The sequence below is a fragment of the Camelina sativa genome, chromosome 12 (assembly GCF_030686135.1).
Source record: "Camelina sativa cultivar CO46 ecotype springtype chromosome 12, ASM3068613v1".
NCBI lineage: Eukaryota > Viridiplantae > Streptophyta > Magnoliopsida > Brassicales > Brassicaceae > Camelina > Camelina sativa.
In genome coordinates, this window is record NC_141891.1 from 19,099,703 (window position 1) to 19,118,018 (window position 18,316).

The 18,316-nt window shown below is 37.8% G+C and overlaps 3 protein-coding genes and 1 long non-coding RNA gene across 7 annotated transcripts; 2 read left to right on the forward strand and 2 right to left on the reverse strand.

Moving 5' to 3' along the window:
• Nucleotides 1–215: 215 nt before the first annotated feature.
• On the reverse strand, nucleotides 216–2,567 carry MAPR4 (membrane-associated progesterone binding protein 4). Its single transcript, XM_010442064.3, has 8 exons — nucleotides 2,390–2,567; nucleotides 2,083–2,159; nucleotides 1,921–1,992; nucleotides 1,751–1,788; nucleotides 1,321–1,364; nucleotides 1,074–1,120; nucleotides 750–924; nucleotides 216–626 (listed from the first exon to the last, which is right to left on the reverse strand). The coding sequence occupies exons 1-8, from the start codon at nucleotides 2,504–2,506 to the stop codon at nucleotides 459–461; spliced, it is 738 nt and encodes a 245-aa protein (XP_010440366.2). The 5' UTR covers nucleotides 2,507–2,567; the 3' UTR covers nucleotides 216–458.
• A 2,910-nt stretch (nucleotides 2,568–5,477) lies between these two features.
• LOC104723677 (protein TIME FOR COFFEE) lies at nucleotides 5,478–11,553 on the forward strand. Of its 4 annotated transcripts, none has more exons than XR_015574892.1 (13): nucleotides 5,550–5,716; nucleotides 5,810–6,216; nucleotides 6,334–6,494; nucleotides 6,580–6,835; nucleotides 6,929–7,181; nucleotides 7,267–7,312; nucleotides 7,392–7,481; nucleotides 7,626–7,803; nucleotides 7,914–7,980; nucleotides 8,096–8,168; nucleotides 8,254–8,580; nucleotides 8,685–11,446; nucleotides 11,507–11,553. XR_015574892.1 is itself a non-coding variant. In XM_087479053.1 (12 exons), the coding sequence occupies exons 1-12, from the start codon at nucleotides 5,575–5,577 to the stop codon at nucleotides 10,944–10,946; spliced, it is 4,254 nt and encodes a 1,417-aa protein (XP_087335179.1). In that variant the 5' UTR covers nucleotides 5,478–5,574; the 3' UTR covers nucleotides 10,947–11,498. The 4 variants fall into 4 exon arrangements, 2 of the variants coding, with proteins under 2 accessions (XP_087335179.1, XP_087335180.1); XR_015574891.1 differs by having other exon boundaries at nucleotides 5,571–5,716; nucleotides 5,810–6,208; XM_087479053.1 differs by lacking the exon at nucleotides 11,507–11,553 and having other exon boundaries at nucleotides 5,478–5,716; nucleotides 5,810–6,208; nucleotides 8,685–11,498.
• A 404-nt stretch (nucleotides 11,554–11,957) lies between these two features.
• Nucleotides 11,958–12,649, forward strand: LOC147930747 (uncharacterized). Its single transcript, XR_015574893.1, has 2 exons — nucleotides 11,958–12,184; nucleotides 12,283–12,649. It is a non-coding gene; the product is annotated as an uncharacterized LOC147930747 (long non-coding RNA).
• A 978-nt stretch (nucleotides 12,650–13,627) lies between these two features.
• Nucleotides 13,628–16,561, reverse strand: LOC104732137 (vacuole membrane protein KMS1). Its single transcript, XM_010451664.3, has 8 exons — nucleotides 16,145–16,561; nucleotides 15,588–15,799; nucleotides 15,423–15,501; nucleotides 15,045–15,344; nucleotides 14,792–14,949; nucleotides 14,536–14,652; nucleotides 14,277–14,456; nucleotides 13,628–14,168 (listed from the first exon to the last, which is right to left on the reverse strand). The coding sequence occupies exons 1-8, from the start codon at nucleotides 16,284–16,286 to the stop codon at nucleotides 14,013–14,015; spliced, it is 1,344 nt and encodes a 447-aa protein (XP_010449966.2). The 5' UTR covers nucleotides 16,287–16,561; the 3' UTR covers nucleotides 13,628–14,012.
• Between the last annotated feature and the right edge of the window lie 1,755 nt (nucleotides 16,562–18,316).

Consider the following 18,316-nt stretch of genomic DNA (forward strand, 5'->3'; position numbering starts at 1 on the left):
TATATTTGCGTATCTGGGTGATTCGAACTCGAAATCGCTAGAGTATTTTAACTCACGCATTACCATCAAACCACGTTACCGTTTACTAAAATTAATTTAAGAACTTACATATATATATATTTAAACACATGTGACGGAAAGTTAACCCCATGATCCTTCGGTTACCGGAGATTTAACGGCATGCTTTAAATGGCTCAGTCAATAAAAGTTAGCTATTTTATTAAAAATTCAAATTAAACTTTGTGATTTAAATGACATTTCATAAGTTCATGCTTTTTTGTCCCAAATTTGAAAGTTGGGGAATTTTTTGGCATTTTTCCTAATTTTTAATTACACATAAACTACACGCAATGCATCGATACAGAAAATAGAAAAAGACTTCTACTATGTGTATAAAAGAGTACAAAAAGGCTACATTGAAGATTAGAACTAGAAGGGAACTAGTCGTGATCACACATTTAAACCCTGCAAGTCTTGGCAAGAGGCTCGCAGTCTTTATAGATCTCCAAGCCAGACTGATCAAGTTGGTTTTCCTCAAAACAAGCACAACGTTTGCTCATTGACCCTGTTATTGCTATCTCTAAAGGTCTTTGTACCAATCTCGGCACCCCAACATCGCACCAAACCTACATAAAGAGGTTATCCTTTAGTATCTTAATGCTTTTAATTCCATCAAAGATTCACTTGCTACGTTCTAAATCTAATTCTCCCCTTCACACAAAATCGAGAAAGATTACAAGAATTCATACCTCTCCACCTTCATCTTGACTCCATCGTGAGTTGCAACTCGGTTGCTTGGCTTCCTCGGTCTTCTGTTTCTCCATAAGTTGTGCACCTCTGGAGGCTTTGGCTTCAGCTCCTTTTAGATGTTTTGTTGGATTCCCTTGGCTATCGTAGTACCGCCCAACAAGCTTCCCAACAGGACTGTTGATCACAAATTATAAGCTGAGAGAGCCAACCCAATATGACTTATTATATAAGGAATAAGGAGAGCCAAGCATTATCCATACACCACCTTCTCAGTTATTACTACGCATTAGCTTTCTATTGTGTTAATGAATCATATAACTTACATGTAGGTCCTGGAGTAGAAACCTCGCCAGTCAACAATGCTCTTCACCTGCGGGCAAGAGATCTTTGTCAGGCCATATCAAACATTTAACTAAAAAATAATCCGATTTATAGAATATCAAACTATGTGTTACTGCAATCTATATCTATGAAGAAATAAGCACATCTGGGACAATGGCAAGATCAAGACTGTTGTAGACATTTCCATAATTCTCATTGATAAACTATGTAAAGCTAAAAAAGCATTACCTCACTGCTAGATAACCCATGTAACGAATCTGTAAGTCCATCTCCTGCACAAGAAAGGAATCATAGCACAAACATGAGAAGTTTGAACATTTCAGGGACTTTTTGTACAATCTTCCTCAAATAACTAACAAAGTTTGAATGATTTTGACTTCTTTATGCATGACTAACAATGTTTTATGAGGACCCAAAGAAGTGAAATGGGAGGAACACCATAGAAAATGGGCATATTCTCACTTAACAATAGCAAGATAAGAGACTAAATCTCATTTCTAGGGGATATCAAATCAATGTTCATACGTGCCAAAAGAAACAAAGACCACAAACTACTAAATTCCCAAAACGTTTGTTGGATTAAAAAGGTATGCTGAATATCTCCTAGAAAAGTTTACTAAAAACTCACTGAAGAATGCAGCAAACAATATACATATACCTGTAAAGTTCCCAGAAACAAAAGCACGAGAAGCGTCTCTGAGCTCAAGAATTACATGGAAATACACATCACATCAGCTATAAACATACAAGATTAACACAAACAAACAAAAAATAATATACAAGAACATATGAGAATCTCTCCACAGAATTGATCAAAACAGAACAAACCTTCCAGCAAAATGGTTATAACCTCCTCCACTACCGTAATGAGATTTTCCTTTCGTCACATCAAACACAGATCTGTATTCCATATGTAAAAGGAGTACCTTTTACAAGTTGTTTCTTCACATATGTGTTTTAGACAGCAGTTGGAAGAAAAAAAAGACTTACCCAAGAATTCCCAAGAGTATAGGTAACGTTACATCAGTGCCATTATACAATGCCAACTCTTCAGCAGAGAATAACCTCTTTTGAATATTGAGAACCGCATCAACAAAAAAAAAAAAAAAAAAAAACACAAACAAACCATCAAATCCAAGACATGAGACATCATAATAACATTGGTTCTCTATTTCAGACCCATACATAACAACCACACAGACAAACATAGTAAGGACCTTGTCTAATTCAGTCCAGCTAAGTTCGTCTTGTATTGGGAAATTTCAGACTTGGGAAGATAAGAAGAGAAGTGAATTACTTGGTTAAATTTGTGGTGTGGAGACTTGAGGGAAGATCTGAAGTAGAGGGCGACGAGAACAACGGTCACCGTTACGCCAACAAACGGAGATAACAGGATTCTCCTCGCCGGAATCATCGATTGGATCCGATTTGGTTTCTATGTGAAAATTCCAAAATCAAGCGAGCTTTTTACACCACTTTTAGGATTTGAGGGCTTTTTATCTAAATAAGTAAAGGTTTGGGTATTAAATGCAATATTTTGAATATTTCATTCGATATAACGAAACTCTTTTTTGGATTAGAGAGAATCGAATATGATAATTAGGAATAAAAAAACTCCTTATCGATTAGAACAGTTAATGAGTTTTACCACAATGAAGTAAGTACAAAAGAGTAAGAAATTATATTGTTAGGGAGGTAAAATTTATGGAGGTTATACACTGTCTGTTTCACATATCTATCAGGTGAGTCGAAGTTCTACTAGCGAACTTACAAAAGGTGAAGAATAAATCATTATTAACCATAACCAGCAATAAGCATTTAGGTAGTATCTATAGCATCCGTTATCTCGTAATATTATTGCTTCTTCTTCTGGTAAGCCAATATATGTTGCCCAATGCTATACAAGTATGAAAGGCATAGCCGGCCTTGAACAAAAGCAACTCAAACACATGTGTTACGATTTTATATTATTGGAAGGTGCCGTTGTTACTAGATTCATTATATTATTGGAAGATTAGATTCATTATATTGTCACTAGCTTTGGAGAAGGTGCCGTTGTTATTTCTAGCGATTGATTAGTTTGTCTTCGTCAAAAAATAAAACCAGTCGTTGCGACTGAAACTAATAGGGAATCGAGGTTTCTCTCTCTCTTATCTACTTTTATTTTTTAACTATGGTCCATGTTGCAGCGATTCGATGCCAAAGAGGACTTTATGTTGATTGTAGCTAACTAATTGGGAAGTAGGTAGTGAGACTGTGAGAGCTTGTACCCTTGCCTTTTATGTTACCATTTTTCTTTTAGTTCACTATATAGCAAGTTCACAAATTTAGTTCTGCTTCTGATCATAAATTCTCAAGACATACCCTAATTTCTTAGATAAATCCAGGTACTTGCTTGCATAATAATTTTGTATTGGATATATGTAAGAAAAAAAATTACAATTGTTGTAATGTTGGATCTTTTTTTAGAGATTGTCCAGAGATTCCGCTTACTAAAAAGCCCATTGGACCGTAAAACCCCAATAATCCGGATGGATAAGAAACCTGCTTCCACTCAGACTTGTGGTGTTATCTTTTACTTCGAGAAGCATCCATACATTTCACTTCGGAGAAACATATGTTGTTTCAAAGACTAATTCAAAATTACATCTTTGAAGTGTTGCCTATCGAGATAGACGTTACAAACTCGGATTCCAAAACAAAATATAAAAGTCATTAAAGCAATGAATTTGACATTTTATATAAGAAAACGTTACGATTTACTATTCAAAATAAAGAGCGTAAAAACAAAAAAGAAATCTATGACAGGGCGTTTGATATCTCTTATGTAAAAGCAGTATTATACACATACATTGTACCTTTTTCTCATATTAATTTGAGTAAAAAAAAAAACTATTTCGATTCACATTTTTCATGTGTTTTCAGTCAATTTTCTTTTTCACATAAAATATTACCAATTATACAAATATGATCAATAATTTTTATATTGCTATTCTAAATACGCACATACATTAACTTAACAAATTAATAATCAGCCAGTTTTATTTAAGTTTCTAGAATAAATATTTGAGAAATTGCTAGAAATACCTTTTTGTAGATACCCCTATTCAAAAATATCATTTTGAATATCATTTTTTGTCAATTTCATTTTTGCTTTCTTTTACTTAATTACAATATGTTAAATTAATTTTTATAATTTTTTTATGTTTGAGTTGTCTATTTTACATTTAGGATATAGTTTTGAAGAGATAGAATTTAATATTTGGAGTTTATGTATAGGATTTAGTCATTTTGTATATAAAAAATGTATTATCAAAAATGGATAACAAGAAAATGTGTTTTTGCAAAAGGATATAGAAAAAAAAAGTATTTTTGCAAATGCCCCTAAATATTTTTACATTTTGGCATTCTTTTAAAAATTTATGGCATTTCCTATTAATTTTTACAAAAATTCATACAACCTATCCTTAAGGATTCTAATAAGTAGAAGTCTTCTTTTATCTAATAGTTAACCAAAAATTAATTAATGCTTATACACAGCAAATTTGAAATTTGATTTCCATAGATAGCGATTTATTGCAGATTCATAGAGCAAACCTATCAATTATTTATAGTGTGATATAAGTATAATTGTTCTTCGTGGTCTTGTCTGTCAAAGAGTCGAGAATCTCGAAATGTCCATCATGATCTATTGAATATGGTAAAGGGGGAGTCATACATTAACGTGGATCTTTGTAATGCATATAGAACTGTCAATTGCAGAATCACTCGACAAAAAGTTGCTAAGTGTAAAGATTGATCATTTGTAATAAAATAAAAGTAAACCAAATGATAGTGTACAAGATAACACAAATTATTTTTGTTAGTTGAATGTAATTTAGAGAATAATTAGAATACAATTTAGTAGTAAAATTACATAGAACTAGAAAATTGATTAAAAGTTATAATATGTTATCATTAGACTCCTTTTATAGAAGATAAAAGACCTATGGTTTATTAAAAAAAATGTTAAATGTGAAGATTTGTCAAGTGAAGAGACAAACTCATTTAGGTTATTGTTTAAAAGTGTGTGTTGCTTACTAACTCATTATATTTTCTTTTGTATACACTACAGTGTTTTTTTTTTTTAATTTTTCTTTTTTGTCTGCCTAGTGAATAGATTAATTTGGAGACATATTCAATAAAAATATAGTAAAATTTTCTAATAAAGAAATATATCAGTGGTGTCAAATTATATTTAAAAAAAAAATGACAAGAAATATGGGTTAGTTAATATGAGAAATCTCTTTTGATGAGAGCAAACTAATTAAATATTTGGAGGGACTAGATTTCGCCACGCTGGAACTCTCTCGAATAAAGTCCGTTGGATCTTTTTGACCAACGGTGTGGATTACTACAATGTTTTAATGTTCTGATATGAGCCGTTGATTTGTTTTGGTTATACTGCCTTTTTATACAACCCAAAATATATATTGGAAGATAATGGGAAGCAAGCAAGTCTCGAGAGATAGAAAGAGAGAAATGGAGAGAAATAGAGAAGCTCGAAGAGTGCCCATGGCGGCCGCCGGAAATGGCTTCTCTACTCGACGGAGACATAGAGCCGGCAGTTTCAGAGACTCTCCAGGTTTCTTTTTAGTTCTCTCCTTTTCTCTCCCTTCAGATCTGAGGAGAGATTATTTTGATCTCTGATTTGGTGTTTTTGTCATTTTTATCACAGAGGTGGATATTCCGGTGGAGTATACGGAGACGGCGAGGTTAAGAGATCGGGGAACGAGTTCGAAGAAGGATCGAGATCGAGAAAGGGAGAAGGGGAGAGATCGGTTAAATAGCCGGAGTAAAAGGAGAAGACGAGAACGAGGTAATATAGACGACGGCGGCGGAGAAGACGACGACGATACCTCCGAGGAGAGTGTTAACGATGATGAAGAATACGACGACGGAGGTGAAGCGATGAAGATGTTACCACCGGCTATGACGAATCATCAGAGGAAGAGTTTTCCTCAGAGTAAAGGTTTCAGATCGTCTCCTTCTCCAACGCCATCGTCTCCTATTGTATCTTCATGGAAAGCCGCCGACGAAATGATCGGTGTGTCGATTCCTAGAAAAGCCCGGTCAGGTAGAGAGGTGGAAAAATTGCATTATCCACTTACTGTTTTTTTTTTTTTTTTTTTTGGTTGCTCTGATCTTTTATCTGTTTATTTGAAGCTCTCTTCTAATTCTGTGTTTGTTTTACGGTTACAGCGTGTACTAAGAGACCGCATGAGTCTTGGACTAGCGGCGGAGGAGTTTTCAGTTCCGGTGAGAAAATTCACCGGCAAATATCAAGTCCGGCTTCTATGTTAGCTTCTCCATCACCACCAGCTCCTCTGTCTCCATCTTCCTCCAACGTTCGGAAGAAGATGGTCAGTCTCTCTCATATTTCTTCACTCTCTTCTTCATCTTCATCTTTGGCTTATTTGGTCTAATTAATTCCTTTTTTTTTTCAAGACTCCTGGACCAAAACCAAAGCCGCTTCCGCCAAAATCTCCGGTGGCGGTGCAAGACGAAATCGAGATCGAGATCGCGGAGGTTTTGTACGGAATGATGAGACAACCTCAAGGACCACCTTCTAAACAAGAAGCCGCCGGGAATGATTCCGGTGAGATGAGTAAACCAGCTGTAGAAGAGAAGTCGAGGTTATCTCCGCCGGTGTTCAACTCGCAGATTGCTACTCCATCAGCAGCAAATGCAAATTCGGCGATCGGTTAGTCATCTCGAGTTCTCTCCGATTCACAACGATCTCTTATTAGGTCTGTGATCTTTGTGCTCAATTTTTTTTTTTTAATTATAAATGCAGCTCCTAAGAGGAAGAGGCCGCGAGTAGTTAGATACGAAGACGATACAGTTGTTTCCACAACCGTAAAGGCCGTGGAAGACGAAGTCTCTTTAAGATTTACCGGAGAGAACCTCTCCTCAACGAATCTACAACCGTCGACGTCATTAGATTTGAGCTCCGCGGCGGAGTATAAAGAAAATGGTATCTCCAAAGAGGGAAAAGTATCACCGGAAATGGAATCTTCGTCTGGGATAAGATCTGATGTGACTAAAGCGTAAGATTCTTCCCCCCTTTGTCTCTTTAATTATCTCTTAAACCTAATTCTGATTTTTTTTTTTTTTTTTTAATTATTATCTTAGGAGTTTGCCTAGACCGGAAATGGAGAAGATTGAGATAAATCTGATGGTGTGCATGTCTAATTCTTTTTCTTGAAATATAATTTTTTAAATATTTTATTTAATTATAATTTGGTCACCTGTACCAGACGCCATCGGAAAAGAGATCGTCACCGGCGAGAGATGGTGATATTGAATGTGTGGTGGTGACAGAACCTAAAGTCACGATTATAGAATCGGTTAGTGGTCCCTGTTTTCTTTTTTTTTTTTTTTTTTTTTTTTTAATTTTGGTAATGCGACAATGGAAGATATATCCATTCATGATTGACCTTTTTCTCCCCTTTTTTAATATTCTATATGTTTGATATTTTATATATATGCAGGAAACAAAGCCTCTCTTAGAAGATGTGAGCAAAGATCTGAGTTTGAAGTCTGAAGAAGGTAGAAATCAAAGATCTGAAGCAGAAGATGAACTTCAAAAATCAGAGCGAAACTGTCAACTTAAGCTCGATCTTGAGAAACCTGACCCAGAAAACAAGCAATCTGGTTCTGATACAGCAGGTAAAGTCTTCTTTTTTTTTTTCTATCTTTTGGGTATTTTTTTTCTTTACGGAGTTGTAACTGTGCTACTTTCTGCAATTTTTGTTGATTTGGATCTCTTTTTTCTACAGCTCAAGCTATTAATTTGTCTCTACATATGTCAATACCAAGCTGGTTTGGAGGGATTCCTACAATGGGGTATGCTTGGCTAATTTTAGCAATAAATCTAGTAACCCTTTTCTTTTTGCCACTTTTTTTTTTTTAATTGTTCGTTTGAGTTAATGAGATGTTTGTTTTTTGTTATTATGATCAGATACCTGGGGGGACCTACACATGGTGTTATGCCGACAGATACCAACTCTTTATTACCATCCACAACCATGCAGGTAGGTGGTTATAATTTCTTTCATTGCTATGTTCACTTGAATTTTTTTTACCTTTGTTTTTTTTCTGACTCTGTTTTTTGTGCAGCCTCCGCATTTGTTATTTAACCAACCAAGGCCAAAGAGATGTGCAACTCACTGTTTTATCGCTCGGAATATCCATTATCACCAGCAATTCACGAAAATAAATCCTTTCTGGCCTGCAACAGCAGGATCGGTACCGTTGTACGGGTCAAATGCCTGCAATCTTAGTCTCATGCCTTCTGCAGAGCTACAAGGGAGTGTTCTGAGCAGAAGTCCAAACACTATACCCGAGAAGAGCTCTCTTTCTGCACCTAACAGCTCAGATACAGCCCAACGGAAGCAAATATTACTCCAGCAAGCTCTGCCTGCAGGAGCTGGTAACAACATCATGGTAAGTTTGTTGTATTTTCTTCTAGCGTTAAATCATTTTAAGTATCTTTCTCTTGGAGTTCTGGGGTTTGATTGGTCTTCTCTTTGGTTTTGTTTCGTTTACAGCATGGCCCGGCATTTATTTTCCCATTGGGCCAACAGCCTCATGCAGCCGCTGCGATAGCTGCCGCTTCTGTCAGGCCTCCTAACACCAGCAACGCAGTTGTTTCATCTAGTGCAATGGCTGCTTCAGCATCCGTGATAGTTCCTCCATCAGCAACTCCAGCTGCTGCTACAGCAATGAGCTTCAGCTACCCAAATATGCCGACCAATGAAACTCAGTACGTGGCTATCTTGCAGAATAGTGGGTATCCATTTCCAGTCCCGACACATGTTGGCCCACCTCCTGCTTATAGAGGAGTTACTGGGCAGCCTATGCCATTCTTTAATGGTTCATTCTATCCTTCTCAAGTTGTCCACAGTCCACATCTTCCGCCACAACAGCAACCTGGTCAAGGGCAACAGATCCATGCTCCCAGCAACCAGAACACAAATGCTTCCACAGGTTCCTCGGCTGCACAAAAGCTTCTCCAGAACCAACAACGAAGGCAACCAGTAAATTCACAAGGATTTCCTACTCAGAAAGTTCAGCACAGGCAGCATCCCAGAGAAAACAACGCAACTCAACATAGTGAAACTGCAAGAGAAGCCAGCCCATCCACTACTGACAGCCGAGCCTCTCGTTCTAATGTTTCATATGGCCAAAAGTTTGCTTTGCCGATGCAGCCAACTAAAATGGGTTTGGGTTCTGCAGCCTCAGGTGGTGGAGTGCTTGGTTCCTCTAACAATCATAGTGAAAGGCCACCAGAACAGCAGGGATCAAAGGTGGGTGCGGAATCTATTCAGTCGCAGCCTTACGCAATGACCTTTGCGGCGTTCAACGGAGGTCTGAACATGCCATCTACGGCTCAAAATCATGCTATACTCCATGGCGTTCCAGAAGCAGCAAGGCAAGGGTATCATCAGATGATGGCAGCTGCTGCGGCTTCTCAATCAGCTAACCATAAAATGAATAATTGTGGTCCGGAAGATGGGAAATCAGGTTCTAATGCTTCTTCTAATGCCACAGAAGTACGGAAGACAACAGGGTCAAATGGGAAAACAGCAACTGCAGGTGTTGGGCAGTCTATTGCTTTCTCTGGCAAACAAGATTCGGCTGATGCATCTGCTTATGCGGTAACAGGTGGGGCTATCATTGATAGCTCAGCTCGGGTGCTCAACCTTGGCTCTGCTCAGCCCTGGAGTTCCAGTTCTGCACCGACCTCTCACCAGCAGCAACATATGCAGCGGAATCAACCTCAGCAGCAGCAGTATAACAATTATCTCCAGATGCAACAACAGTATGCAGTTGCTGCTGCTAGAGGCAAAGGGCCAGTGATGAGTAACGGGAGTGGTTTCCTGGATCATAGTATTGCCACCGCGCCTTCAGTGGTATCCAATAACCCTAATGCTACTTCAGGATTTCCTCAGAATCTTGTCCAGTCCGGCAGTGGCAGTCCGGCTCAGTCTCCTCAGTGGAACAATTCAGCCAGAGCAAACACCATGGCCCAAGCGCAGTCTCCTTCCATGTTGTCACCATCTGTGTCATCGTCACATAAAAACGTACACCAGAAACAACAAGGTCGACCCCACCAATCACATATATCTTTTGCAGCAAACTCTAAAACCCTGCCTTCTAATTCTCCAATGCAGCAAGGAACGGGTAGTAACCGGGCTCCATCACCCACTGCGTCTTCTGTCTCCAAAAATGCCGGAGCAATCCCAAGAACAACTGCCTCAACCTCAATCGCAAACAGAGCTGGTCATGGTCAAGCTTCCTCAGCTTCTCTTTCTTCATCTCAACCATCCAAGAACTCACAGTCGGCAGGTGGAAGGAACAATGGGCCGTCTATTCTCGGAAATCCACACGTTACTACCACCACCTCAAATCCTACATATAAGTCTCAACAACAACAACACCTGCAACAAGCGCAGCTTTACTTCTCAAGCCCATATATGCAAGCTCAACATCATCAGCAGCAGCAACAACAGATGAATATCTCTTCTCTTAGTGGCTATTACATCCAAAGACAGCAACAACAACAGCAACAAGCAGGATCATCAGCTGCTGCACCATCTGTTACCCTATCTAGCTGCACCACTGTCACTTCAGATCCGGCAAAAGCCAATAATGTGAAAGGTGGAGGGAGCAACAACATCAACTTGCAGCATACACAGACTGCAGAGAAGACGCATCATCATCCCCAGCAGCCAGTTCCTCCAGGATTTCCATACGTTCACGCGGGTCAAGTGAAACCTGGAGATCAGAAGCAACGAGCGGGTGAGTGAAACCTAAAACCCATTCGATGCTGATTTGGGAGTTTTCCTCACGCTTGTTGATTCCTCTAAATCCCGTGGCGCTGAGGAACGGTAGACTTTGGACAGTGTGAGGTCCTAAGAAACTGGTTAAGTGTTAATGACGGATCAGAAGAGAAACAAACACCCCCAAACTCACTAATCAGTGAGAGAGGAGAGAGACCTTTACAGGGATGGTCTTGGTGTTTTAAGAACTGTATTCCAACTAAGTTAGTGTTATTTTCTGACAACAATCCTCGAGCAAGTAGAGAGAATAGATCATTCAAGGTTAGCTTTAAGAATTTTATTCATTTCTTATTGGGAGTAGGGTTGTTTTTGATTGAATTAAAAGAAAGGGTAGCCCAAAGGAAAAAGGCAGAACTGTTGCTGTTTGGTAATGGTAGCTTAGACTTTTTTTCTATTGAGTAGAAAAGGAAAGGAACCATTTTTGTGTCAAGATGATGGAGAAGTAAATGCATGTGTGTAATCTGTATGTACATGTGGTTTGGCTGAAAGTAAATATATAGAATGTGTTTTAGTTGTTAATTGGCTAGTTTTGTTTAGTGCTTTTGTGAATGTGAATGTGATTCTGATTTTTAAACCTTCACGTGTGGTTTGTTGTGCAGTACGTACGACTGTACACAAAATTAATATTCTCATAGAAGAAACAGAGAAAGGGATCTTTGTTACTCTTTTTTTTTTTTTTTGGTCAGTTAGAGAATAAAAAATATAGTAGTATAGTTAGTAACCAAGTAAAAGATTACTTATTTAGTAAATACAGATTTGCCTCGGAAGGTCAAGACATCATTGGGTCTTGACCAGACGAAGAAAAAAGCAGATAAGTACACACAGACGGATGGATCGTAAGTGGTTTGATTGGTGATGCGAAAGTAAATATATATAGGGATGTGTCTAGTCGTGAAACTCAAAAAATGCTTGTTTTGTGCTTTTGTCAATGACAAGTCGTGTGATTCTTTTTATTCGCACGTGTGGTTTACTATGCAGTACGTACGACTACTGTACACAAAATTAAGATTCGCTTAAAAGAAATAGAGAAAAGGGTCTCTCTTCCTCTTTATCTTTGTAGAGAGTAATAAAATGAGAGAAGCAAGAAAAAAAATTACTTTACATACAGATTTGGTCAAGACTAACACTGGAGCTTTCAGAGTTGGAAACCTCAACAACCAATAGAGGAACTTCTCTCATTGTGCAATCACTGAAAATCTCTCCAGGTTTGTTCTTGTTGGTTTTGTTGTCCTTATCTTTGACCAATTTTTTAGTAGGCTAGGGTTAGTTAATCTGATTCCTAATCTTGTTTATCTTGGCTCAGGAAATCTTGAATTGTAATGAATTCTTAACATCTAATATATCATATGACCAGATGGAGAGAAAAAAAAAACAAATTGGTAAACTATACACATACAGACAGATCGTAAAGTGGTTAATTGGGTGATGCCGAAGTCTCCAACGCGCGCAAACTTGTCAAATTTACCAACAAGCTTTGTTTTGTTTTAATTGATGGCACATGCAAAATTGTCATCTTCTCTTCTTCCTTTTCATAATATGTCTAAATAGAAGAAGTCATCAATATACATTTGTCAACTTTCACAAGATTTCAATCCTTTGAACTTTATAAGGATTGTATTCAATGTACGGAAGCTTATGTCGTATTCAACGTGATTGTTACATTTATTTAACCTTTTCGTAAAAAAAGAAATGTAGGGTAAGAAACGAATACATAGTTTTTTTTCTATCAAAACTTTTATCGAAGTTTTTGTAGTGAAATATTTTATTTAAGACGCTCAAAATACAGATATTTACAAAATTGGTACTATGTTTTCAGGAAGACAATCAGTTGTATAAATACTTCTTAAGAGTTTATGAATTTTTCATAAAAGATCATAAATGCTTTCCAGTAATCTTTTTCCATAAGGTTATATCGATAGAGTGACACCTTCACATCGCAATTAACATTTTGGGACATTATTGTGCCGACACGTTTAACGTCCAAACTAAATGTAGAGTTCACTGCACACTTCAGTCGAGTCAAATTTGCATCCAATAAAAACCTGATTTGTTGTTTTACACTAACGCCTTGGATTAATAATTATTATTCTCCATTAGGTTTTTGTCTCTTTTAAAAGAGGCTAAGCCTTAAAATCACACCATCCCGACCTTTACGGCACTATTATATACATACTACACATTAGAGGCGGGTAATATTCGCTATCGCAACGCAAGATAAGAGCCACAAAATTAAAAAAAGTTGGAGGTCCCAAATGTATACAGCCATAAACTATATAAGGGTCCACTTGATAATGCATAAAGAAGCCGCCGGTCTACTTTGAAGCTCTATGGACCCAAACTTATGAAATCTTCCCCACTAAAATAAATCTACAAAAATAATGAGATAAATCTATTGCCCCGACAACATATAATGTCAATGGCAAAGTCTAAAATACTAAAGATAAGATTTGGCTTCTTTTTGTATTCATGCCACTTCAAAATAAATTTTAGAAACATGGCCATGCGTATTTGTCTTGATACAAAAACATAGTGGGATAGGCCAAGCAAACGGATATCTTAGAAGGGCTAAGATCTAAATTATAATTCTAAACAGTCACAAATCTATTCTTACCATGCATATTGACTGTGAAAGTAAAAAAGATAAAAAGTAAAACAATGGAAGTTGTCATAGGCCTTATAAAAGCTTACACTAGGTTTCAATCTAACAATAAACAGAAGTAAATTAGCAATTAATGCTTCTTAAAAAAAAAAAAAAAAATCTTCCCACATAACCTTAAACTATGGAATCACAGGATCAAAATAAACCTCCTGCAATCTCATAATCCCAATTCCGCCTAACTTTTTCCTTTTTTTTTTTGGTTCTTTCTATACAGAACAGTACCACCAGAAACAATGTGTCAAAGATGAGAAGAAAAAAGCTGCCAATTTTTGTTGTTGTTGTTCATTCTTCGTCTCAAAACCTGGATAGTGTCTGTTTTGGTGTTGGAGCAAAAGGAAGAAAGATTGTGGGGTTTTACTTTAGCGCTTTTTTTATCAATCTGAATGAGTCAAAACAGCCATTTCTTTCTCTTGCTTCTTCTTCAAGTGTCTTTGTGCAGTTGCTGTCACAATCTTGACGAAGAAGTTGAGGAGCATGAGCCACACTATCCCGTTCCAGATCGATGCAAACGAAAAGTCCCATTTTTTCACCTAACCCAATACAAAACAAAGAACTCAAATTCAACTCAAGTTTTGTGAAAGATGCAACTAATGAAAAATGAGTTAAAGTTTATAAAAAAATGGAAAAGATTTGTTTACCTTGATGTGAGATGGAACAGGAGATGGTGCATCAATATACTTTTCTTTCATGGCGTGGAGTTTGGCTGTGAGTCCAGGCAACATAGAAGCCAAACCCGGTACATGGCTTAGTATCCAGATCAGCTCGTTCTCCATCCAGTCGAGCAGTTGGTTATTACAAACGCAGATGATAAATATCGTCTTCATTACAAAAGAAAAAAAGAACGTTAATATTTTAAAACCATATGGGTGTCAAAACTTGAGACAAGAGGTTCCGCACCTGTATGTGTGTTTTGATGATCGCCTTCCCGATTAAAGTCGCCAGAAAGAACTCCCAAAATGGGATTCCAAATTGTCCACACATTATTCCAGCAAGGTCAAACAAAGGATTTGGAACCTGCACTCAAATAAAAAGCAGTGTAAGGTCTTGATCATTGAATACTAGAAACCAAAACATGTTACATGACACAGTAAATACATTCATAATCAATTGCTACTACAGAAGGTAGACAGTAAGTTGGAGAATGTATACTTACCGAAGCAAGAACCAAGACAGTAAAGAAATTCAAGTGCTGCGAATGGGTTAATAACCAACGCTTAACCCGGTTCAGGTAAGTCGCCATAAATCCACTATCCTCAGATGAAGAACCATCTAACTCTTCCATTCCATCCACTGTGCTCCCAGAAATACTAGCTGAACAAATTTTAGAAAGCCAAAACACAATAAACAAACGAAACCTATGCATACGCATTTTAGCGAGTTATCAAAGAGAGAAGCAATCTACGAACCTGCCCTTGAGATGAAATATGGAGGAAGCTCACCAAGAGCTGTCCCAATACCCCATAAAATCGCCTCCAACTGGACTTGTGGCAATATGCTGGTAAGGGGTACACGTGATCCAGCAGCTGATATCATTAACGGAGGACCGAATTCTGAACAAGATTTATCAAGCCAGGATGGAACCCTTTTCAACTGAATTGTATCATATGGTGCAGATTTCAGATCAACCCGGCCACAAAGGGTGGCTTTTAGGGTGAACAATGCAATGTGTGGACCCAAATAGAGAACAAACGTGTGAAGACCCGATCCTATAGAGGAAAAGAAACTAATAAAAGTTGCTTCTAAAGGCGGAAACAACAAAATTTAAGTTTTATTGTGTGACTAACCAAGACCAATAGAAGATGCAACACCAAGTGCTATCCACCATAAGCCATATCGGACATACTCTAATACTTCTTCAACATGCTGTAACCAAGAAACACACAAATGTTGGATGACAAAATTACAACTAGATTGAACAAAGAAGAAGTCTAAAACGAGTATTTATTTACCTTTCCATGAGGTCCATCAACAGTGACAAGCAAACCACCAGATGCCACTAACAAAGTGGTAATAAGTATGAACCAACCTCCATGAGCCAAAAGATACGATACGGATCGCTTGATGTACTGAATAGTAGCCTCAACAAACAACTTCAATGTATTCAAAGGTTGTGTCGTCAGTGTTAGATTCTCTACTTCCTTCTCATGCTTCTCACGCAGAGCTACAAGTTCAACACAAATGTGAATGTGAGTCTCCTATATCATCTAATAGATTATCTGAAATCTACAATTCAGGGCAAAGGGCTAAGCCTTTCTCGTCCATCACCTTCGTACAAAAAAGATTGATGACTAATCCAATATAACTAATCTAGAAAAGGCTAAATCTAATCGATTCACATCATCAATACTCAAAATCCTTAATGATTCTACACCAAACAAATCAAAAAGCTATGATTCAGATCTCGAAACTATAACCAAGTTCCTAATTTTCTTCCCTGATCCGGAACGAATTGGGGTAAAATTCTAATTGATCAAAGGTCAAAAACCTAAAAAGGGAAGAAACTTGCCTGAGACAGCAACATCAGAAGAAGAACTCGCAACCGCAGCCGATCCCATGTTCTGTTGTGTTGTGGAAAACCTAGTTGCGTCACCAACTACCAAATAACTATATATCTCAAAAACGGAATAAAAAAGAGATTTTTTTAACATAGATTCCTATGTCTTCAAGGATAATTAGAACATGGGTTCGGTCGAATTCAAGATTTGGGTAAATAAAGAGAAGGAAATAGATTGCTTTGGAGGAAAAAAAAAAGAAAAAATAATTTTTAAAAGTTTATTTATTTGTAACGTGACGTGTGGGGCTTTGGTTGAGATAAACCAACAGAACACAACTGATGATGGGAGAGAGATCTGGTCTTTGTAGAAGACAAACAAAACTCAGAGAGATATGGGGGGACGTAAAGGGAGAGTTAAACTGAGAGTCTTTTTGTTTAAGAGGTTACTGGGCTATTAAAGCCCATTACGGTCTTCCTAATTTTTTGTTGCATGGTTCCCGTTGGATCGGTTGAACCGGAGATCAGGAAAATAACCGAATTTAATAACACAATGAGTCAGACCAGGTTCAAATTCAATTTAAAAGACTAGAACACCCATGATATTTTTTTTTATTTATTTATTTATTTTTTTTCACTAGAAGATTTTTATTATACTATAGCAAGGTGAAATACAAGGGTGGAATACGTTTTTGAAATCCTAAAGCCGGCGGAAAACAAAGATATCCCCGAAAGCTTAAGCCCGATACGCGGGGAACACAAAGTAGGAAACTAAAGCCAACAGAGGAGCTCTCAAAATCATCGGAGAAGTCGGAAGAGAACATTAGTCGCGGGACTAAGTACTCAAGAGTCAATGTCGAAAAGACCTGCAAACGCAAATGGAAGAGATCCAGAGATAGAGGCCACCGCGAAGATTTAACCCAACTAAAAACGAATACCTCGAACATAATAAGCAAGGAACGCGAATCTAATTCCTAACCACCTAATCTTAACCTGAGAATCTACATCTAGAACTTTGCGTCCCCACAAATGGTCATTTGTTACAAGAGGTTAGCCTTACAAGAACAAACACGGAACAGACCACGAAAAAGACCTATTTATTTTTCTAGACTAATGGCGGTGGAAGGCGACTTGGTTTAAAGATTCAACGAACTAATAAGAGGTAAACGAAGGCTATCCTAAACCAGACAAAAGACCCGGCCGTAACTTCCTCGAGATCAAAAGCTAGACTAGATGACTTAACAAACCAGTTGAATAAGCAAGAAACAACAACTAAGGCCAACATCAAACAAGCCGGGGATATACCAAACTAGCTTAATTTGATGAGATTGAGCTCGATTACCGGACCATAGAATCGACCGCACCACCCCATCTGAAGAGACATCTCCGACGAACACCACCGATCCACTCGATGGACCTGTTACTTCAAAGGTAGAGCAAGACTCTTGAGAACACGGCAAAAAGAGGACGAATCACTGGCAATACAAAGCCAATACACAGGTAGATCTACACCTGGAAACCAGAGTATCTCCACTTCCGATCTCGTCATGAGAAGCCAAAAACACGCTCGAAAACTACACAGCCGACAAGAACACTACAACAGAAGGAAGAAAAACATAAAGGAAGCACAACGCCGGGGCTATAAAGCCACCGGACGTTGGCCAGAAAAACCAGAGGCGGCGGCTTTTCAGTTTTGAGAGGGGAGAGGCGAGAGAGAAAAGTGGTTCCTCAGATATCGAGTTTTTTTTTAATTAGCCATTTTTTCTGTGCATATTGGACATGTTTTTTAATTTTATTTTTGTTTTTCTCACTATATATATCGGATAAAGATCGAGGTCGAACCAAATTTATATGTAACGTAAGTAAAATACATAAGAACCAATATATATGTTGATCTGATGTCGTATGTGCATCGGTCTATACAAGGTTCATTTTGTGCTTTACGACTAAGTGAAACTCGTGTTTTGGCTGCGTTTTGGGTTTGAAAAATCTAAGGGCTGTGTATAAAAGGGAAACTCGACGTGTTAGTGTGGGTTTTAGCCTTTTGTCGTTTCTGGAAGTTGAGAGAAAGAGAGATCTCTGTAAAATCATTCTATAAGTCTTTTGTGTCTGTTTCTGGAGGGATTTGTCCGTGTGAAGGGAGATCTGAACGTGGAGTGACGTGTGGAGGCTTCTAGAAGGCTGGGA

Excerpts from the sequence above, each read along its gene's own strand:
- MAPR4 (XM_010442064.3), bottom strand. The coding sequence starts at position 2,506 with ATGATTCCGGCGAGGAGAATCCTGTTATCTCCGTTTGTTGGCGTAACG. Across the intron at positions 1,993-2,082 it reads ATACTCTTGGGAATTCTTGG|ATCTGTGTTTGATGTGACGA; the intron begins GTAAGTCTTTTT and ends TATGGAATACAG. Across the intron at positions 1,365-1,750 it reads TGTTTCTGGGAACTTTACAG|GAGATGGACTTACAGATTCG; the intron begins GTATATGTATAT and ends TTTCTTGTGCAG.
- LOC104723677 (XM_087479053.1), top strand. The coding sequence starts at position 5,575 with ATGGGAAGCAAGCAAGTCTCGAGAGATAGAAAGAGAGAAATGGAGAGA. Across the intron at positions 7,182-7,266 it reads AGATCTGATGTGACTAAAGC|GAGTTTGCCTAGACCGGAAA; the intron begins GTAAGATTCTTC and ends TTATTATCTTAG. Across the intron at positions 7,313-7,391 it reads AGATTGAGATAAATCTGATG|ACGCCATCGGAAAAGAGATC; the intron begins GTGTGCATGTCT and ends CACCTGTACCAG.
- LOC104732137 (XM_010451664.3), bottom strand. The coding sequence starts at position 16,286 with ATGTTAAAAAAATCTCTTTTTTATTCCGTTTTTGAGATATATAGTTAT. Across the intron at positions 15,800-16,144 it reads TTCTGATGTTGCTGTCTCAG|CTCTGCGTGAGAAGCATGAG; the intron begins GCAAGTTTCTTC and ends TTGAACTTGTAG. Across the intron at positions 14,457-14,535 it reads TCATCAAAACACACATACAG|ACGATATTTATCATCTGCGT; the intron begins GTGCGGAACCTC and ends TTTGTAATGAAG.